Source organism: Saccopteryx bilineata, chromosome 3 (assembly GCF_036850765.1).
Source record: "Saccopteryx bilineata isolate mSacBil1 chromosome 3, mSacBil1_pri_phased_curated, whole genome shotgun sequence".
In the NCBI taxonomy this organism is placed as follows: domain Eukaryota; kingdom Metazoa; phylum Chordata; class Mammalia; order Chiroptera; family Emballonuridae; genus Saccopteryx; species Saccopteryx bilineata.
In genome coordinates this window covers 257,091,463-257,113,896 of record NC_089492.1, presented here as the reverse complement: position 1 = coordinate 257,113,896, position 22,434 = coordinate 257,091,463, and the positions used below count along the sequence as shown (strand labels likewise).

The 22,434-nt window shown below is 41.2% G+C and overlaps 1 protein-coding gene across 1 annotated transcript in view; it reads right to left on the bottom strand.

Moving 5' to 3' along the window:
• The window catches only part of ZSWIM5 (zinc finger SWIM-type containing 5), a 192,553-nt gene that overhangs the window by 62,760 nt on the left and 107,359 nt on the right, over positions 1 to 22,434 (bottom strand). The window contains exons 2-3 of the mRNA XM_066269323.1: positions 21,756 to 22,112; positions 1,155 to 1,303 (exon numbers count right to left, since the gene is read on the bottom strand). Coding sequence (XP_066125420.1) covers positions 1,155 to 1,303; positions 21,756 to 22,112 — 506 coding nt within the window. The remainder of the gene's footprint in view (positions 1 to 1,154; positions 1,304 to 21,755; positions 22,113 to 22,434) is intronic.

The following is a 22,434-nucleotide window of genomic DNA, read 5'->3' as shown; positions in this document are numbered from 1 at the left end:
GCATGCACCCGACTGGGATCCACCCGGCATGCCCACCAGAGGGCGATGCTCCGCCCATCTTGGGGCGTCGCTCTGCCGCAATCAGAGCCATTCTAGCGCCTGAGGCAGAGGCCACAGAGCCATCCTCAGCGCCCGGGCAAACTTTGCTCCAGTGGAGCCTTGGCTGCAGGAGGGGAAGAGAGAGACAGAGAGGAAGGAGAGGTGGAGGGGTGGAGAAGCGATGGGCGCTTCTCCTGTGTGCCCTGGCCAGGAATCGAACCTGGGACTCCTGCACACCAGGCCGACGCTCTATCACTGAGTCAACCGGCCAGGGCCATGGGCTTTCTTCTTAAAGTGATGAAAATGTTCTAAAGTTGACTGTGGTGATGCATGCACATATGTGAATATACTAAAACCCACTGAGCCTGACCAGGAGGTGGCACAGTGAAAAGAGCATCGGACTGGGATGCAAAGGACCCGGGTTCGAGACCCGAGGTCACCAGTTTGAGCACGGGCTCATCTGGTTTGAGCAAAAGCCCACCAGCTTGAACCCAAGGTCGCTGCCTCCAGCAAGGGGCTACTTGGTCTGCTGAAGGCCCCCGGTCAAGGCACATATGAGAAAGCAATCAATGAACAACTAAGGTGTTGCAATGCGCAATGAAAAACTAATGATTGATGCTTCTCATCTCTCTCCGTTCCTGTCTGTCTGTCCCTGTCTATCCCTCTCTCTGACTCACTCTCTGTCTCTGTTAAAAAAAAACAAAACAAAAAACCCCCACTGAAATGTACACTTTAAAATGGGTGAATCTGATGGTATGTGAATTGTATTTTACTAAATGTGTTTAAAAGAAGGAAAGAAAGCCCCCAGCACCAAAAATCTCTTCCAGGCCTCTTCGGGCAGTTTTGGGAAGTCTTGAGTTCAAGTCTTCATTATTAAAACCCCAGCAATGTTAACTCAATCAGAGAGTGGAGCAGAAGAAAGGGATAACAGGGTGCGGTATCAGGACTCCCTGGATGCAATCTGCTCAGGTCTGCTCTGATCAATGTCTCCCATTAGTTTTCAAGCATTTGGTTCGGCTAGAGCAGGTGAACTGACTATAATGCACAAAGCCAAAAGTGTGGTGAGCTCAGTTTACTTTAAAAAGTTTAAAAAAAAGAAACTTTTCATATTTTACCTTGGCAAACATTGAATTGAGTTGCTTTCCAGAGCCATAGTAACCACCCTGGGAAAGAAAGAGCTTCACTTGTTCTTTCACCTGTTCTTCATCCAAATGCCAACAGTTCTCATCATCAATGCTAGCCCCAGCTGTGGGGTCAGGGGCACCTGTAGGAAACAGGAACAGTGAAATAAATTCCCTGACTTCGCATGCTTCTCATTCAGCAGGAAGGGAAATTGGTGAGAATATACAAAAACATTTGCAGATGACATGATATGATATTGAATATATAGAAAACTTAAAGTATCCACCAAAAATTAATAAAATAATTCAGTAAAGTAGCAGAATACAAAATTAATATACAGAGGTCTGTTGTGTTCCTAAGCACTCGTAACAAACAGTTGAGAGAAGTTAAGAAAACAGTACCATTTACAACTGCATCAAAGAGAATGAGATACCAAGGAATAAGTCTAACCAAGGAGGTAAAATACCTGTACTCTAAAAACTATAAGACATCGAAGAAAGAAACTGACTAGGAGACAAATGAAAGGATATAACATGCTTCTGGACTGAAAAAATATTGTTAAAAAAACCATACTCCCCAAAGCAATCTACAGATTCAATGCAATTCCTATCAAAATACCAATGGCATTCTTCTCAGAATTAGAATAATCCTAAAATTTACGTGGAACCACAAAAGACCAAAAATAGCCAAAGCAATCTTGAGAAAGAAAAACAAAGTTGGAGGTGTCATGCTCTCTGATTTTAAACTATATTTCAAAGCTATAATAATCAAAACAGTATGGTACTGGCACAAAAACAGACACACAGATCAATGGAACAGAATAGAGAGCCCAGAAATAAACCCTCGCTTGTATGGTCAATTAACCTATGACAAAGAAGGTAAGAATCTACAATGGAGTAACAATAGTTTCTTCAACAAACGATGTTGGGAAAACTGGACTGATACGTGCAAAAAGATCAAACTGGACTACTCTCTTACACCATATATAAAAATAAATTCAAAATAGATTAAAGACTTAAATGTAAGCCTGAAACTATAAAACTCCTAGAAGAAAACATAGGTAGTAAACTATTTGACATCAGTCTGAGAAATATCTTTTTGAATATATCCCCTACAGCAAGAGAAGCAAAAGCAAAAATACACAAGTGGAATTTCATCAAACTAAAAAAGTCTCTGCACAGCAACAGGAAGTATCAACAAAACAAAGACTAACTACTCAATGGGAGAATGTACTCACAAATGACTTATCTGATAAGGGCTTAGTATCCAAAATATAATATACAAGAAACTCATACAACTTGCGGGGCCAATGCTGGACATGACCCTTTCCCCTTACAAGATGCTAGATAGCTGTCTGGCCAGCAGCCATAATGAGGGAGAAACACAGCTTGGTCCCAGGAAGTTCTCACAAAGTGTTCTGAAGGGAAGGCCAGACTTTCCCATACACAAGCCAGAGTGTTTTCTGCTGTTTTCAGTAGTGCTCTCCCCTCTCTCCTACAATGTATAAGAAGGAGAAAGGGAGCTGTTTAGGTGTGGTTCTTACTAGCCCGATTGGCTGCCACTGGGCTTCCCCTGGAAGATGAGTAATAAATGGCTATATCTTCTGCATCTGGTCCTTCTGCTGTTTTTTTGTTTTTACTTTTTTGGAATATCCAGGTACTGGGTTGACATCCCCAGCTTTGTATTTCTGTGTTGCACAACTCAATAACAAAAAAATAAACAATCCAATAAAAAAAATGCAGAGGACATGAAAAGGCATTTCTCAAAAAGACATACAAATAGTCAACAGACAGATGAAAAGATGCTTAACATCACAAATCAAAACCAGAATGATATACTACCTCACACCTGTCAGAATGACTATTATAAAAAAGTCAACAAACAACATGTTGGCAAGGATGGAGAGAAAAGGGAACACTTGGGCACTGTTGCTGGGACTGTAAATTGGTGTAGCCACTGTGGGAAACAGTATGGAAATTCCTCAAAAAACTAAAAATACCTGGCTGGGTAGCTCAGTTGGTTAGTGTTGTTCCGATATGTCAAGGTTGTAGGTTCAATCCCTGGTCAGGGCACATACAAGAATCAACCTGGGAATGCATAAATAAGTGGAACAAATAGACATTTCTCTCTCTCTCTCTAAAATCAATAAATAAAAAATAAAAAATTAAATTTAAAAAACCCAAAAAATAAATCTACCACTGGACTCAGCAATTCTACTTCTGGGCATTTCTCCAAAGAAAATGAAAACACTAATTTGAAAAGATATGTGCTCCTCTATGTCTATTGCTACATTATTTACAATAGGCAAGATATGGGAGCACCTAGCTGTCCATCAACAGATGAATGGATAAAAAGATGTGGTATATACACACAAGGGAATATTATGCCACAATAAAAAATAATGAAATCTTTCCATCTGAGATAACCTGAATGAACCTAGAAGGTATTATGCTAAGTGAAATAGGTCAGACAAAGAGGACAAATACTCTATGGTTTCACTGATATGTGGAATCTAAAAACAAACTAACAAAACAAAAACAGATTCATAGAAACAGAGATCAAAGGGATGGCTGCCAGAGGGGTAGGGGTGAAGGGATAAATGGGTGAAAAAGAATGCAGTCAATAACATTGTGATAAGTTTGCATAGTGAGTGATGTTTAGAATTAGTGAGGTAATCACATTGTAAGGTATAAAAAATGTCAAATTCTTATGTATTGTACATATGAAATTAATATAACTAATATAATATTGTATACCAACTATATTTAAATAAAAAAACAAATAAACCACAGCCCTGGCCAGCTGGCTCAGTGGCAGAGTGTTGGCCTGGCATGTGGATGTCTCAGGTTCAATTCCTGTCCAGAGTGCACAGGAGAAGTGCCCATCTGCTTCTCCAACCCTTCCCCTCTCGTTTATCTCTCTCTCCTCTTCCCCTCCTGCAGCCATGGCTCAATTGGAGCAGGCTGGCCCTGGGAGCTGAGGATGGCTCCATGGCCTCTGCCTCAGGTGCTAAAAATGGCTCTGGTTGCAACGGAGCAAGGAACCCAGATGGGCAGAGCATCGCCCCCTAGTGGGCTTGCTGGTGGATCCTGGTCCAGGAGCATGTAGGAGTCTGTCTCTGCCTCCCCTCCTCTCACTAAAATTAAAAAATAAAAACAAAGAAACCACAGATGGGTATTCTGCCTTAATCTGGGATTTTAAAAGTGTGTGGTCCAGAATAAATATAAGAGATCTAATGCTAGTTTCATGTTCACTTAAATTTCAGTTGTATCTTCTTTTAAGATCAACATATACCATCCTCGTGGAAAAAAAGCCTGGAAGGAAATATACATGAACATGAAAATAGTGATTTTTTCCTTAGGAGGGTGACATTTATGTTTTTCTTCTTTTTGCCTTTTTATGAGTTCAAATAAGCTTTAAAGTACATGTGTTATTTTAAAATAAAGAATATTTTCTCAGAAAATAAAAATTCTGTTTTTAAATTTCACTCTAAAACTGTAGCTTCTCAAGTGAAGTCAACACTTCTAAATTTCTAGAAAAACTGCCCCATAAAGCACAGACCAAGTTGCACACAACCTGATAGAATTTCATAAATCTTTTTTATTTATTTATTTATTTTGTGACAGAGTCAGAGAGAGGGACAGATAGGGACAGACAGACAGGAAAGGAGAGAGATGAGAAGCATCAATACTCTTTGTGGTACCTTACTTGTTCATTGATTGCTTTCTCATGTGTGCCTTGACAGGGGAGAAGGGTGGACTACAGCAAACTGAGTGATACCTTGCTCAAGCCAGGCAACCTTGGGTTCAAGCTGGTGAGCTGTGGTCAAACCAGATGAGTCCACACTCAAGCCAACAACCTCGGAACCTCAAACCTGGGTCTTCTGCATCCCAGTCCAATGCTCTATCCATTGCACCAATGCCTGGTCAGGCTAATTTTATAAATCTTTTCAATTAATTTTATTTTTCTTTTTAATAATTTTTTATTTTTATTTTTATTATTATTATTTTTTTAGAGACAGAGAGTGAGTCAGAGAGAGGGATAGACAGGGACTGACAGACAGGAACAGAGAGAGATGAGAAGCATCAATCATTAGTTTTTCATTGTGCGTTGCTACACCTTAGTTGTTCATTGATTGCTTTCTCATATGTGCCTTGACCACGGGCCTTCAGCAGACCGAGTAACCCCTTGCTGGAGGCAGCGACCTTGGGTTCAAGCTGGTGGGCTTTTCCTCAAACCAGATGAGCCTGCACTCAAGCTGGCGACCTCAGGGTCTCGAACCCGGGTCCTCTGCATCCCAGTCCGACACTCTATCCACTGCGCCACCACCTGGTCAGGCTAATTTTATTTTTCAATTACAGTCGACATACAAAATTATATTAGTTTCAGATGTACCACAAAATGATTAGATATTTAGATAGCTTATGAAGCAATCACCCTGATAAATCTAGTATCCATCTCATTCCGTACATAATTACAGTATTACTGACTACAATTCCCTATGCTGTATATTACATCTCCATGACTATTCTGTAACTGCCAATTTGTATTTCTTAATCCCTTCACCCTTTTCACCCATTCCCCCATCCCTCCTCTCATCAGGCAACTGTCAAGATGTTCTCTGTATCTAAGACTGTTTCTGTTCTGCTTGTTTTTTAGATTCCAAATATAAGTGAAATCATATGGCATTTGTCTTTGACTTTTTTTTAAGGTTTTATTAATAGATTTTAGAGAGAGGAGAGAGAGAGGGAGGGAGAGAGAGGGAGGGAGAGAGAGGGAGGGAGGGAAAGTGTGGGGAGGAGTGGGAAGCATCAACTTGTGTTGCTTCTCATATGAGCCTTGACTGGGCAAGCTGGAGGTTTTGAACCGGCAACCTCAGCATTTCATGTTGACACTCTATCCATTGCGCCACCACAGGTCAGGCATTTCTTTGTCTGAAATATTTCACTTAGCATAATACTCTTCAGGTCCATCCATGTTGTTGCAGATGGCAAAATTTCATTCTTTTTTATGGCTGAGTTACATCCCATTGTATATATGCACCACTTCTTTATCCATTCATCTACTGATGGACCCTTAGGTTGCTTTCATATCTTGACTATTGTGAGCATTTTTCAACCCGAAGCCTTTTGAAGACAGCACATGTAAATGTCTTGTTTTGTTATTCAATCAACTACCATGTCTTCTGATTGAACATTTAATCCATTTGCATTTAAAGTAATTGTTGATAGATATGTATTTATTGCCATTTTATTATTCATATTTTTAATCTTTCTTCTTAAATAAGACACTTTAACATTTCTTGTAATGCTGGTTTGGTAGCGACAGACTCCTTTAACTTTTTCTTGTCTGAGAAGCTCTTTTCTGCTCTTTGATTCTAAATGATAGCTTTGCTTGGTAGAGAATTCTTGGTGTAGGTCCTTGTTTTTCATCACTTTGAATATCTCATGTCACTTCTGTTGAAAAATCAGCAGATAGTCTTTGGGAGATCTCTTGTAGGTAACTAACTGCTTTTCTCTTTGTCTTTAACCTCTGGCATTTTAATTATGATGTATGTTGGTGTGGGCCTTTTTGGATTCATCTGTTTGAGACTCTGTGTTCTGGACTTTGCATGTCTATTTCCTTCACTGGCTTAGGGAAATTTTCTGTCATTAGTTTTTCTAATAGGTATTCTATTTGTTGCTCTCTTCTGGAACCCCTACAATGTGAATGTTGGTATGCTTGAAGTTGCCCCAGAGACTCCTTAAACAATATTTATTTTTTTAGATTTTTACTTTTTGCTGTTCTGATTGGGTGTTTTTTGCTTCATTATCTTCCAAATCACTGATCTGATCTTCTGCTTCATCTACTCTACAGCTAATTCCCTTAATGTATTCTCTTTTTTTTTTTTTTTGTATTTTTCTGAAGTGAGAAGTGGGGAGGCAGAGAGACAAAATCCTGCATGTGCCCGACTGGGATCCGCCCAGCATGCCCAATAGGAGGCATTGCTCTGTTGCAACTGGAGCCATTCTAGCACCTGAGACAGAGACCATGGAGCTATCCTTAGTGCATGAGCCAACTTTTGCTCCAGTGGAGCCTTGGTTGTGAGAGAGGAAGAGAGAGATAGAGAGGAAGGAGAGGGGGAAGGGTGGAGAAGTAGATGGGCACTTCTCCTGTTTGCCCTGGCTGGGAATTGAACACAGGACGTCCATACTCTGGGCTGATGCTCTACCACTGAGCAAACCAGCTAGAGTCATATTCTATTTTTAAAACATTTTTTAAATTGAATTTACTGGGGTGACATTTGTTAATAAAACTATACAGGTTTCAGGTGAACAATTCTATAATACACTATCTGTATATTGCATTGTGTTTACCACCCCATCCAAGTCTCCTTCCAACACTATCTATCACCCTTCTACCCTCCTCCACTTCCCCCATTCCCATTCCCTCCTGAAATCCCCACACGGTTGTCTATATCTATAATTTTTTTTTGCTTAATCCCTTCACCTTTTTTGCCTAGCCCTCAAACTCCCATTCTCTCTGATAGCTGTCAGTCTGTTCTCTATGAGTCTGTTTCTATTTTGTTTGTTAGTTTATTGTGTTCATTATATTCCATATATAAGTGAAATTATATGGTACTTGTCTTTCTCTGACTGGCTTATTTCACTTAGCATTATGATTTCCAGGTCCATTCATGCTGTCACAAATAGTAAGATTTCCTTCTTTTTTATGGCTGAGTAGTATTCCATAGTGTAAATGTACCACCTGTAATGTAGTCTTCATTTCAGTTACTGAATTCCTCATTTCTACATGGTTCTTTTTTGTTTTCTAACTCCATTTTTTCCCCCTATCTCTTTGTTCAGATTCTTACTATAAGTTCATCTACTCTTCCCTTAAATTCATTGAGCATCCTTATAACCAGTGCTTAGAACTCTGCATCTGGTAGATTGCTTGCCTTCATTTTGCTTAGTTCTTTTTCTGGAGTTTTGTCCGGTTTTTCATTTGGGACATGTTTGTTTCCTCATTATAGCTGCTTGCTATGTTTATTCCTATGGATTATGTAGATTTGCTACGTCTTCCAATCTTGGTAGAGTGGCCTTATACAGAAGATGTACTACAGGGCCAAGTGGCATAGCTCCCCAGTCACTGGAGTTGGGTGTGCCTTCCTATGTGGGCTGTGTACTCCCTGCTGTTGAAGTTGAGCCTTAATTGTTATTAGCATATCAATGGGAGGGATTTACTCCCAGGTTGATTGGTTGTGAGGACTGGCCATGACCAGAATGGAGAATCTGCTGTGTAGGGGCTGATCCCATGGAGCATAACTTGCTTCAGCAGGAATCTGGTTCCCAATGAGCATTTAATACATTTGCATTTAAAGTAATTGTTGATACATACATATTTACTTCCATTTTATTACTCATATTTTTTATCTGTCTTTTTCTAATCTTAAATAAGATGCTTTAACACTTCTTGTAGTACTAGTTTGGTGTTGATGGACTCCTTTAACTTATTCTTATCTGGAAAGTTCTTTTTCTTGTCTGGCATGGTCTGAAGCTATCCAAGGGGTACACTGGCTCTGGACTTCTTAAGAGGTACATGCCAAGATCAGTTGCCACCTGTGCACTGCCCAGGGCTACCCAGCATGAGGTACAAAGCAATCTGCAGATGGCCACTGCTTGTGCTGGGCTGGGCCTGGAGAAACCCAGGAAAGGCCAAGCTGCAAACCGAGGAGTACTACTGCTGGTGCTGGGGTTGTCGCTGCTTGGCAAGAGGTATGGGGCACACTGAGGCAAGACATTGCTTCTCTGGGGTTTGTGAACCCTTGAGAAGTTTTACAAACATCTAAATCATGAACCAAGACAGGCCATTTGAATGGAAAAATCCCTGTAAAAGGCTTGGGTGGGCCTGCAAGTTGGGTCAGGCAGGGTCTCAGGGAATTACCAGGGCAGGGAAAACAGTGTTATCCAGGTTGATAGAGACTCAGATATGGCATCCATTTGCCACTCTGTGTAGCGCAGGGCTCTGAAAGGGAACAATGGCCTCAGCCGGCACTTGTCTAGGAGAAAGTTGCCTTTCCCACTCACTGAATAATTCAATTCCTCCACCTATGTTCCTGGTGCCTTTTGAGCTGCTGCCCTAGTGCTGGAGCTCAAAGCAAGTGAGTCCAACTAAGTCCATTCATGGGCCTCGTAAGAGCAAAGATTGAGACTCCTGCAACCTCTGTCTCACTCAAGCACAGTGGTTCTCACAGCCAGAAGTTATGGGACTTCCCCTCTCAGCATAGAACCCTGGGCTGCTGGCTTAGTGTGGGGTTGGGATCTCTCACCCTTAAGGATACGACCTGAGCAGCCAAAATATCCCTCTAGATTTTTCACCACCACACATGGGTATGGGATCAGTTCATTCTGCATCTTGCCTAATTACCAGTCTCAACATGGCTTCATCTTTATATCCTTAGTTACAGGACTTCTGTTCAGCTAAATTTTAGGCAGTTCTGAATGATGGTTGTTTTGTAGTTTAATTTTAATTCTGATGTGGCTGTGGGAGGATGCAAATACCACATTTACTACTCTGCTATCTTGACTGGAAGCCCTATAATTTTATACTCAAAATATCTTTGATATCTTGGACATGTTTGAGTAGTATTCCATTGTGTAAATGTACCACCTGTAATGTAGTCTTCATTTCAGTTACTGAATTCAAGTTACCTCAACAGTATCACTTAAAACACAGTTTTAGTTATTTACAAACCCTTTTCCCATAGTAGCCTGTTACCTCCTTGCTCACAGTTGAATTCCAAGTTGAATCAATGGTTAAATCACCTACAGCACAGTGCTGGTAAATCTGACAGACATCCAGTAAATGTTTGTGGAATAAAAACTGAAACTTATCTCACTTTCTCAAAGACACAGTCCTGTAATACATTTTTAGAAATCTGCCTCCAAGTGACAATAGCTTATTGGTCAACACTCTATAGGTGTGGTCATGCAAAGTTTGCAAATTTATGTCATGTCTAATTAGTCTACATTTTTTCTTTCTCCCTATATCAAAGCCCTGTTTAAATGAAACCCAGGTCTGCATATCAAAACTTTTTTAGTTTATTTATTTCCCAGGGAATCAGGAAGGCTTGCACATTCATTTATTTCACAAATACTAATTAACACATATGATCTTCCAGTTTATAGTACAGTTGTCCCCCCTTACCCATGAGGGATATGTCCCAAGACCTCCAGTGGATACCTGAAAACACAGATAGTACCAAACACTATACACACACATATGGTTTATATATATACATATATATATATATATATATATGTTTTTTCCTATACATATATAGCCTATAATAAATTTTTTTTTTTTGTATTTTTCTGAAGCTGGAAACAGGGAGAGACAGTCAGACAGACTGCCGCATGCGCCTGACCAGGATCTACCCGGCACGCCCACCAGGGGGCGATGCTCTGCCCCTCCGGGGTGTTGTTCTTTGAGACCAGAGCCACTCTAGCGCCTGGGGCAGAGGCCAAGGAGCCATCCCCAGCGCCTGGGCCATCTTTGCTCCAATGGAGCCTTGGCTGCCGGAGGGGAAGAGAGAGACAGAGAGGAAGGAGGAGGGTGGAGAAGCAAATGGGCGCTTCTCCTATGTGCCCTGGCCGGGAATCGAACCCAGGTCCCCCGCACGCCAGGCCGATGCTCTACCACTGAGCCAACTGGCCAGGACTGCCTATAATAAAGTTTAATTTATAAATTAGGCATCATGAAAGATCAACAACAGTAACTAATGAAAAGGAAGCACTTTACAGCTTCTCTTTGGCATATCCAAATTGAAGACACACTACCCTTGTGCTTTGGGGCCATTATTGAGTGAAATAAGGGTTACTTGAACACAAGCACTGTGATACCAGGACAGTTATATAACCAAGATAGCTACTAAGTGGCTAATAGGTGGGTAGTGTATATGGTGTAGATATGCTGGAAAAAGGGATGATTCACGTCCTGGGCAGGATACAGCAGGATGGTGTGCAATTTAAAACTTATGAATTATTTATTTCTGGAATTATCAATTTAATATTGCAGACTGCAGTTGATCATGAGTAACTGAAACTGCGGACAAGGAAATTGCTTATAAGGGAGGACGACTATGGTATCTATTATATACTACTTTTCTTCAAATGTATTATTCCAACCATGGTTCTGATCATATTACTCCCCCATTCAAAAGTCTTCAGTGATCATACAGAGTTTTACTAAACTAAGTTCACAGGCCAAGCCTGGCATTCAAGGCCTGCCATGCACAGGCCCTATCTTTCATTTATAGCCCTGTTTTCCTTATATTTATGCTATGTTTCAGCTAGAAACTTAGTGCTCCCAGAAATCAACATTTCCTTATAACTTAAGTTATGTTTTTTCCCTTTACTTCTTTCCCTCTCCCCTGCAGACTATTCTTTGGCCAAAAACAACACTTCTCACTGTCAGTATTACTTCAGCTCTAGTCAGGGCCACATTGAGAAATGGAAACCATAAAATAAGTCTGAGAGGTGAATGCTGCTAAGGTTCATCTCCTGCTTAGTTCACTTGGCAGGGGGGCTCTTTTCTTACCCCTTTACTGAATTAGCCATATACCTCATTGCCACCTGTCAAAGTATGTCCATCTTATGTTCATGTGCATATAAAGGCAGTAACACTCTTCTGATCACTTTATTATTACTTCTCTTAAAGTCTTGTTGCATTTTTTTTTACATTGAAATTTTCATTTTACTTATATTCCCAACTAAATTGAAGGTTTTTTTAAGAGTAGGGACTCATATTTGTAAATCATAGTGCCTGGCTCAATATAGCACTGAGTTAATATTTATAAAATGAACAATTATATGTCTCATTGACCATCCATATTTAAGTTCCAGGTGGGCAAATAATATATCCTATAATTCTCTGGATCCTAACAGTGACAAAGCAAAACAAATATACTCCTCCTTATCCTTAAATATTTGTTAATAATAACCATTTATAGTGTGTTCCCTACATGGTGGAGTCTAAGCACTTTTTATACATATCCCCACTAGAATGTATGCTCCTTAAGGGCATAAACTATTTTGTTTTCTGGTATATTTGTAATGTGTAGAACAGTGCTTGGCACACAGTAGTTGTTCAATGATTACGGTTGAGAGAATTCTTGTGAACTCTTATAACAACTCTGAGTCAGTATTATTATTCTAATTTTAAAGTGGAAATAAAGAGAGCCTGGTCAGTTGGCTCAGTGGTAGAGAGTTGAGCCGGCGTATGAAAGTCCTGGGTTCGATTTCTGGCCTGGGCACACAGAAGCGCCTATCTGCTTCTCCACCCTTCCCCCTCTCCTTTCTATCTCTCTCTTCCCCTCCCACAGCCAAGGCTCCATTGGAGCAAAGTTGGCCCAGGTGCTAAGGATGGCTCCATGGCCTCCGCCTCAAGCACTAGAATGGTTGCAAAAGGGCAACAGCCCAGATGGGTAGAGCATCACCCCCTAGTGGGTATACCAGGTGGATCCTGGTCAGGCACATGCAGGAGTCTGTCTCTCTGCCTCCCTGCTTCTCACTTCAGAAAAATAAATAAATAAATAAATAAGTAAATGGAGGAATAAAAAAAACCTAAAGCTTATACAGATAAGTAACATAACAGATAGAAAATATATGAACCACGATCTATATGTTGGTCACTCTCCAAAGTCTATTTTTTATTACAAGGTCATATTTTGGCCTCTAGTTTCACATTGCTGTAATCTACCAGCTAGTTTTAGGCCCTTGAATGTAAGCAAGGTGGTGTGTCTGAAGAGAGCCAAATCATTTCTCCATCTATGCTTGTTCATAGAATACAGGCATATCTCACTTTATTGCACTTCACTTTATTATGCTTTTGAACCCTGCACTAAGCAAGTCTATCAGTGTCATTTTTCCAACAGGTTCAGATGATGATTAGCAGTTTTTAGAAAAAAAGTATTTTTTAATTAAGGTATGTACATTTAAAAAAAATTATTTTATTTATTTATTTATTATAGAGGAGAGAGAGAGAGAGAGAGAGACAGAGAGAGAGAGAGAGAGAGAGAGAGAAATGAAGGGAGGAGTAGGAAGCATCAACTCTCATATGTGCCTTGACAGGGCAAGCCCAGGGTTTTGAACCAGCGACCTCAGCATTCCAGGTCGATGCTTGATCCACTGCGCCACCATAGGTCAGGCAGTATGTACATTTTTAAAAGACAAAATGCCCCTGGCCAGTTGGCTCAGTGGTAGAGCATCGGCCTGGCGTGCAGGAGTCCCAGGTTCGATTCCCAGCCAGGGCACACAGGAGAGGCACCCATCTGCTTCTCCACCCCACCCCCTCTACTTCCTCTCTGTCTTTCTCTTCGCCTCCCGCAGCCAAGGCTCCACTGGAGCAAAGTTTGCCCAGGCACTGAGGATGGCTCCATGGCCTCTGCCTCAGGTGCTAGAATGGCTCTGGCTGCGACAGAGCAACGCCCCAGATGGGCAGAACATTGCCCCCTGGTGGGCATGCCGGGTGGATCCCGGTTGGGCGCATGTGGGAGTCTGTCTGACTGCCTCCCCGTTTCCAACTTCAGAAAAGAAAAAGAAAAAAAGAAAAAGAAAAAATGCTATTTCACGCTCAGACTACAGTATAATGTAAAAATAACTTTTTTTCTTGAGAGAGGGAGAAAGAGAGAGAAAGAATGAGAAGAGAGAGAGAGAGACAGGAAAGGAGAGATATGGAGAGCATCAACTTCTTGTTGTGGCACCTTAGTTGTTCACTGATTGCTTCTCATATGTGTCTTGACTGGGGTACTAAAGTCCAGCCAGTGACCCCTTGCTCAAGCCAGCGGCCTTGGGCTTCAAGCCAGCAACCATGGGGTCATGTCTATGATCCTACACTCAAGACGGTGACCCTATGCTCAACTGGACGAGCCTGCATTCAAGCTGGCAACCTTAGGGTTTTGAACCAGGGAGCTCAGTTTCCTAGGTAGACACTCTATCTACTGTGCCACCACTGGTTAGACTAAAAAATAACTTTTATATGCACTAGGAAACCAAAAAAAATCATGTGATTTGCTTCATTGTGACATTTGCTTTACTGTGGTGGTCTGGAACTGAACCCGTAATATCTCCACATATTTTCTCTGCAATATTTTCCACATAGTGTAGATAATAAATAAGAGTTTTCTCACAAATAGTAATTCTAAAATGTTAATATACAGAATAATCATTTGGGGTTTGTGTTAAAAATGCAGATGACAGTCTCACCTTTAATGATTCTAGTTTTCAGTAGCTCTATAGAGACAGAACTGAGATAAAATAGATAAACTGGGTATACACCAAGAACTAGGCCTCTGAGTACCTTGTTGATAAGGATAAGGATGAGAAAAGAACTGTGATGGTGCTCCAAAAGCAAGAGAAAGAGATGGTTCAAAGACCAGTTCTGACCCTTGCGTGGTTCAATTAGGATATGAAAAAGTAGGAGCTGGGCCGAGTCTCCCAGGGGAGCTGACTTTAATCAACTGACTGGAAGTGTGCAATGACATGCCCTGAATCGGAAAAGGTATGGAGGAAACCAGAGAATCTCTTGGGCCCACAATGGTGGTAATGGCAGCAGCTATGGAAGAAATAAGGCATAATTTATAAATAGCCTAGTGTGCAGACTATAGAAAACAGCTCGGATAGGCCATGGGTAAGGCAAAGACAGCCTTGAGTGTTACTAGTAGTAAAATTTCACCTAAAACTTAAAAAGGATTTATTTAACAGGAAAAAAGGAAGGTAAACTGTGTAAATGTTTGGTGACGTTCAATGAGCCCAGGAGATGAGAAACTGAGCTGCCAAAATGTGTGTTGCTGCAAGAAAGAAAGTCAGTCAATATTTGAAGCATATGGGTAACAAAGTATAAGTCGTTTGTGTAACTGAAGAAATCAAAATCACCTGGAAGAGCATAAATTGGCAAGAGGCCTCAAGGAGGATTTCCTAAGACATTTTCATTTATTCAACCAATATTTATTGAGAGCCTACTATGTACCAGGGCCTGTGAAAAATATTGACTATATAGTGCTGGACAAAGCAGACATATCATATAGTTCCTTCTCTTTATGGAGCTAATAGACTAGCTGGGGACAGAGATGTTAAGGAAAAAAAAATCACACGAAGTACATATTTGTGTGGAAAGAAAGACAAGTCAACAAGTTTTCCCTGAGAAAGTGACATCTGAGCAGAGGTCTGAGGAATAAATAGGAGTTAGCTGGCAGAGTGTGGAAAAAATACTGTGTATATTTTTTGTTCAAAAAAAGCATGAAGTCGGAAGTTATTGTGGTAATTAAATACCTCTATATAACAAGGAGAAGAGGCTACAAAGAGTATTCCAGGAGAGAAAATATCATGTGAAATGTAGACAAAAGCCAGATCATGTAAGTTTTTGCAGGCCATACAAAATTTGGATTTTATCCTAAGAGCAACAAAAGACCATTGAAAGATTTTAAACAGGAAGCAATACTGATGAAAAGTATAGTATAGAAAAGTTACTTTGGATGCCTGTATGGAGAATGGAATAGAAGGGAGCAACAGTGGGTATGGAAAGATCAGTTAGGAGGCTATGACAGAAATCTAGGTGGGAGATTTGAGGTCTAGTGGTTTGACTTGAGGTGATGGCAGAATCACCCTAAAAACAGAGAGAAGTGGAAAAGGATGAAATACACTTAGTAGGTTAAGTTAACAGGTTTTGCAATGGAATGTATGTGGCTTATAAGAAATAAAAAGGTGTTAGGGATGACTACAAAGTCTCTTATCATGATCTAGCAGCTAGATGGTGGTGCTATTTATTAAACAAGTTTGGAAAAGAAGATAAACTCATATTTGGGTATATTAATCTTGGGATGTCTCTATGATATGAAATAGTTTGATATAGAGTCTAAAGCTCAAAAAATCTGGGCTGGAGAAATAAATCTGTGAGTCATAGTACACAGATGACATTTCAAGTCAAAGATATAGCTAAGATTTCTTTCTTTCTTAAACATCCTATTTTTAAATTATAAAAATAACACTGTAGAATATATACTAAAGCATAAAGAAAATAAAAATCTGCTATAATTCCATCAACCATAGATTATCATTGTCAATACTATGGTGTTTCTTTGCAGTCTTTTTGCCTGTACACACATGATCTCACACACACATAACATGTTGTAAATTAAATTAGAATTTTAAAATAAAAATATAAATTATGAAAAATGCACAAATATGTGTACAGCTTACTAAAGTCAAGAAAAAGAATACTATCTCCTTTACTTTTTCCCAAATTAATCACTGTCCTGACTTCTAACACCATGAACTTGTTTTTAAACTTTACACAAATAGAATCATATAAGAGTTATTATTTAGCCCTGGATGGACAGCTCAGTTGGGCATTGTCCCAAAGCACAGAGGTTGCCAGTTCGATCCCTGGTCAGGGCATATAGAGGAGCAGATCAATGTTCCTGTTTCTCTCTCTCTCTCTCTCTAAAATCAATACAATAAACATTTTTTTTTTTTGCATATTTCTGAAGCTGGAAACAGGAAGAGACAGTCAGACAGACTCCCGCATGCGCCCGACCGGGATCCACCCGGCACGCCCACCAGGGGCGAAGCTCTGCCCACCAGGGGGCGATGCTCTGCCCATCCTGGGCGTCGCCATGTTGCGACCAGAGCCATCCTAGCGCCCGAGGCAGAGGCCACAGAGCCATCCCCAGCGCCCGGGCCATCTCTGCTCCAGTGGAGCCTTGGCTGCGGGAGGGGAAGAGAGAGACAGAGAGGAAGGCGTGGCGGAGGGGTGGAGAAGCAAATGGGCGCTTCTCCTGTGTGCCCTGGCCAGGAATTGAATCCGGGTCCTCCACACGCTAGGCCAACGCTCTGCTCTACCGCTGAGCCAACCGGCAATAAATATTTTTTAAAAGTTATTTTGTGTCTGGCTTCTTTCACTCAACATCATGTTTTTAAGATTCATCCATATTTTTGTGTTTAAAAATTCTTAACTTATTTTCATTGATGTATAAGTATTCCATTTTACAGATGAATCTTTTTTTGGCCATTCCACTAGTTTTTTGTTTTGTTTTTCACAAGAAAGAGAAAGAGAGGAAAGATAGGGAGAGAGATGAGAACCATCAACTCGTAGTTGCTTCACTTTAGTTGTTCATTGATTGCTTCTCATATGTGTCTTGACCAGAGGGCTCAAGCCAAGCCAGTGACCCCTTGCTCAAGTTAGCAACCTTGGGCTTCAAGCCAGAGACCTTTGGGCTCAAGCTAACAACCATGGGATCATGTCTATGATCCCATGCTCAAGCCAGTGACCTCGCACTCAGGCTGGATGAGCCCCACGCTCAAACAGGCAACCTCGGGGTTTCGAACCTGGGTGCTCAGTGTAGTGTCCCAGGTCAACGCTCTATCCACTGCACCACCACCAGTCAGGCTAGTCATTCTACTGTCAATGAACATTTGGATTATTTCTATTTTAGGCTATTACAAATTATGCTACTCATTTCCATGGGGCAGACAGCTAGGAGAATTTCTGGGTTACAGGATATGCATATGTTCAACTTTTTAGTTAGATGATGCCAAACAGTTTCTCATCAGTATCACTGTCTATATCAGCCCTGGTTATTAAACATAGATTAAAAAGGTCCTGTGGAATACTATGAAACCTAGGGTAGAAAGTTAATGTACATGTGAGATAAACACAGGTATAGAAGTAGTGGTTCCATTATACTAAGTGAAATAAGTAAATCAGAAAAAGCTAGTAACTATATGATTTCCCACATAGGTAGGATATAAAACTAAGACTCAGGGACATAGATAAAAGTCAAGTGATTACCAGGGGGAGTGGGTTGTGGAGAAGGGGAGTAGAGGGACAAATATATGGTGATGGAAAAATGAATTGACTTTGGGTGATGGGTAAAAAACACAATCAACAGTTGAAATGCTATAGAGTTGTTTACCTGAAACCTATGTACTCTTATTGATCAATGTCACCCCATTAAATTTAATTTCTAAACTAAAAATAGAAAGAAGTAGCAGTTCCTGGGGAAGGCTGGGAATCATATCTCAAGTTCGGTGTGATCATTTCAGCCTAATTTCAGACAAATAATAAGATACTGAGATGGGAGGTATAATGAGGGATGGATAAAAGCTGCTTTCAGCACAGGGATAAAGAGGGGTTACATTGGTGACAGTGGTGGTGAAAAAGACAGATACAATACAGGTCCTGAACCAAGGTGGGCTACTCAAAAAAAGGCAAAAGAGCTTGGAAATAGACAAAAATTTCTGGGGAAAAACTAGTGGGAATGGGGCATGAATGCAGGCCATGTCCAGTTGTTAGGGTACAGGGTGTACTTCTCTTTGGTGAAGGGGAAGAACTCAGGTCCCTAAGAACTCTTGACTTAAGGAGGCCAGAGAAGTAGAACAGTCTCCCTGGGTGGGGTAAGAAGAGACAGAAAGAACTACTATTTAACAGTATCACTCAGAGAAATCTCAGTTAGTATGTAACACCCTATAACTTTGAGCTTTATAAAGCAATAGAAGGCTATTTCTGCTAGTTGGCAAGAGTTTCTGGAAGCCTGTCTGTATGGCTATCCTTGTTTCTGAGGAGTGGTGATGTTGTGTGTAGGATCTGATTAGCTATATTGGACAAACTTGAAAGGGAGAGCTATTTGGCACATGGACTACAGTATTATACAGGCCATCCACCTGGTCTAAATACTTCTTTTCACACTAGTACCATAGTTATCTTCTAAAAATAGACAAGTTGTATAGACAAGCCTAAAAACTTAAGTTCTGACATCAGATAAACCTGGGTTCTAAATAATTTCCTTATTTATAAAATGGTAATGAAGGCCTTGGCCGGTTGGCTCAGTGGTAGAGTGTCGACCCAGCGTGTGGAAGTCCCAGGTTCAATTCCCGGCCAGCGCACACAGGAGAAGCGCCCATCTGCTTCTCCATCCTTCCCCCTCTCCTTCCTCTCTGTTTCTCTCTTCCCCTCCTGCAGCCAAGGCTCCACTGAAGCAAAAAGTTGGCCCTGATGCTGAGGATGGCACCATGGTCTCATCTCAGGCACTAGAATGGCTCCAGTTGCAATGGAGCGATGCCCCAGATGGACAGAGCTTTGCCCCCTAGTGGGCATGCTGGGTAGATTCTGGTTGGGCACATGCGGGAGACTGTCTCTCTGCCTTCCTGCTTCTCACTTCAGAAAAATACAAAAGAAAAATCCCCCAAAATGGTAATAGTTTTAACACCTACCTCACAGGGTAGTTTTGAAAACTAAATGTGGCCCTGTCCAGTTGGCTCAGTGGTAGAGCATCAGCCCACTGTGTGGAAGTCCCAGGTTTGATTCCCCGTCAGGGCATTCAGTAGAAGTAACCATCTGCTCTCTAACCCCCCCCCCCCTTTCTCTCTCTCTCTCTCTCTCTCTTTCCTTCCTGTAGCCATGGTTCAAATGGTTTCAGTAAGTTGGCCCTGGGCACTAAGGATGGATCCACGGCCTGACCTGTGGTGGCGCAGTGGATAAAGCATCGACCTGAAAATGCTGAGGTCGTCGGTTTGAAACCCTGGGCTTGCCTGGTCAAGGCACATATGGGAGTTGATGCTTCCAGCTCCTCCCCCCTTTTCTCTCTCTGTCTCTCCTCTCTCTCTCTTTCTGTCTCTCCCTCTCCTCTCTAAAATGAATAAAAAAATAAAAATAAAAATAAAACAAACAAACAAAAAAAGGATGGATCCATGGCCTCAGCCTCCAGTGCTAAAATAGCTCGGTTGCTGAGCAATGGAGCAGTGGCCCCAGATGGGCAGAGCATCTCCTAGTAGTGGGCTTACCGGGTGGATTCTAGTCGGGATGCATGTAGTCTGTATCTGCCTCCCTACCTCTCACTTAATTTAAAAAAAAGAACGAGAAAACTAAATGTATTAGCATATATAAAGTCACCTGCGTGATGCCTGGAACATAGTAGGACCTAACATAAAATGAAAAAGTTGGCTCTATAGCTTTTCTTCTCAAAATCAGTTAATGGTTTTCTATGATTGAGTCTCTACAATCTGGCTTCATTATAAAAGCAAGCATTTCTTTCAGAGTTGGCTGTCTTTTCTACTAGGCTATAAGCTACTCAAAGGCAGGAACCATGTCTGCTTTATGCCCCCATCAAACAGCACTATTGCTTGCACATAGCAGGTTTCTCAATATATACTTGTTGAATAAATGAGTGAACATATCTTTCTCCATCCATGCCTTTCCCCCATTATATAGCTCATAAGCACAATGCTAACAGATGCTCTTTAGAATAACCCTAATGGTAGGTAGGATCCTGGAATATCAAGGGAATCTTCATTTCACTGAAAGACAAAAAAAATTTGTATGCTTTCTCTCACTCTTAACTATTCCGGGCTCCTGGGGTCAGGAATTACATGGACAAATAAAGTCTATAAACTAGATCAATATTTAACTCCAACTGTCTCTGTCCTTTTCTGCCAAAATATTTTTCTAAGAGAAGTGGGGAGGCAGAGAGATAGACTCCCACATGCACCCCAACCAGGATACACCCGGCAAGCCCCCTCTGAGGCAATGCTCTGCTCCATCGCTCGGCAACCGAGCTATTTTAGCACTTGAAGTGAGGCCATGAAGCCATTCTCAGTGCCCAGTGCCAACTTGCTACAACCAAGCCATGCTGTGGGAAGGGAAGAGAGAGATAGAGATAAAGAAGGGAGAAGGGAAGGGGGAGGGGTGGAGAAGCAGATCATCGTTTCTCCTGTGTGCCCTGACCGGAATCGAATCTGGGACTACATGCTGGGCCGATGATCTACCACTGAGCAAACCAGCCAGGGCTAAAACCTTTTTGAGGTAGACAATTGGACTACAGTGTGTCCGTAAAGTCATGGTGCACTTTTGACCGGTCACAGGAAAGCAACAGAAGACAATAGAAATGTGAAATCTGCTCCAAATAAAAGGAAAACCCTCTCAGTTTCTGTAGGATGATGTGGCAGCATGTGCGCATGCGCAGATGATGACGTAACACCGTGTATACAGCGGAGCAGCCCACAGCCATGCCAGTCGAGATGTGGACGGTACAGAGGAAAGTTCAGTGTGTTCTGTGGCTCGCTAAATTTGAATCCGTGACCAAAGTGCAACGTGAATATCGGTGCATTTATAACGAAGCGCCACCACATAGGAATAACATTACTCAGTGGGATAAGCAGTTGAAGGAAACCGGCAGTTTGGTGGAGAAACCCCGTTCTGGTAGGCCATCAGTCAGTGACGAGTCTGTAGAGGCTATACGGGATAGCTACCTAAGGAGCCCTAAAAAATCTGTGTATGAGCCCACATTGAACTGCACTGAATAGGTGTGAAACTGGGAGAGTTTTCCTTTTATTTGGTGCAGATTTCACATATCTATCATCTTTTGTTGCTTTCCTGTGACCGGTCAAAAGTGCACCATGACTTTATGGACACACTGTACTTGAAGAAACGAAGAGTTTAAATACACAGGCTGGATATAATGAGTCAAGATTAACTGATTATACTGCAAAAATATTCCAACCTCTAAATATGCAATAAATCAACAAAGTAGATATTTAACAAGAAAAATATTGTGTAATTACCGTTCACTTGGTTGATTTCTGAGCTTGAAGATAGAATCTCATCTGCCAGTTTCTGTGCAGTGGGAAGAACTTCAGTGTGGTGTGCTGTGATTAAATATTGGATAAACTTTTGTAGCTGGTCCCTATTCATCTGGAAAAGGGTTTCTGAGATAGGAAGACGCAATTTGACTTGGTCTGGTTTACGGATCCTGTACAGTGAGAGTGCTACCACATGAGCACAGTAGAATATGTCCTTGTTGCCACAGCCACATGTCACTGAAGTGATTTTGCATCGATCAAAACTGATTGCAACTTTGTAAGTCATTGCTGGTTCAGAAGTAGTGACCAACTCAGTCACTGTGCCACTGAGATGGAAGCCTAAGGAAACAAAGAAAGTATAGTTAGAGATTCTGTAGTAAGAAACTTGAAGATTTTCATTTTGCATTGCAATTATTTAATTCAGTAACTATTTTCTGAGTATCTCATCAATACTGCTCAAAAAAATTAGAGGATAATAAAAATGAATATTAAGAGATAAAATATCCCCTAATTTTTGTGAACAGTGTATATATATGGTTGGCTCTGCCAAAGACAGATCAATGCAACATACTGTATTTCCCCATGTATAAGATGCACCATTTAAAAAAAAAAATTGGGGTCTAAAAATTGGGTGCGTCTTATACAGTGGTTGTAGATTTTT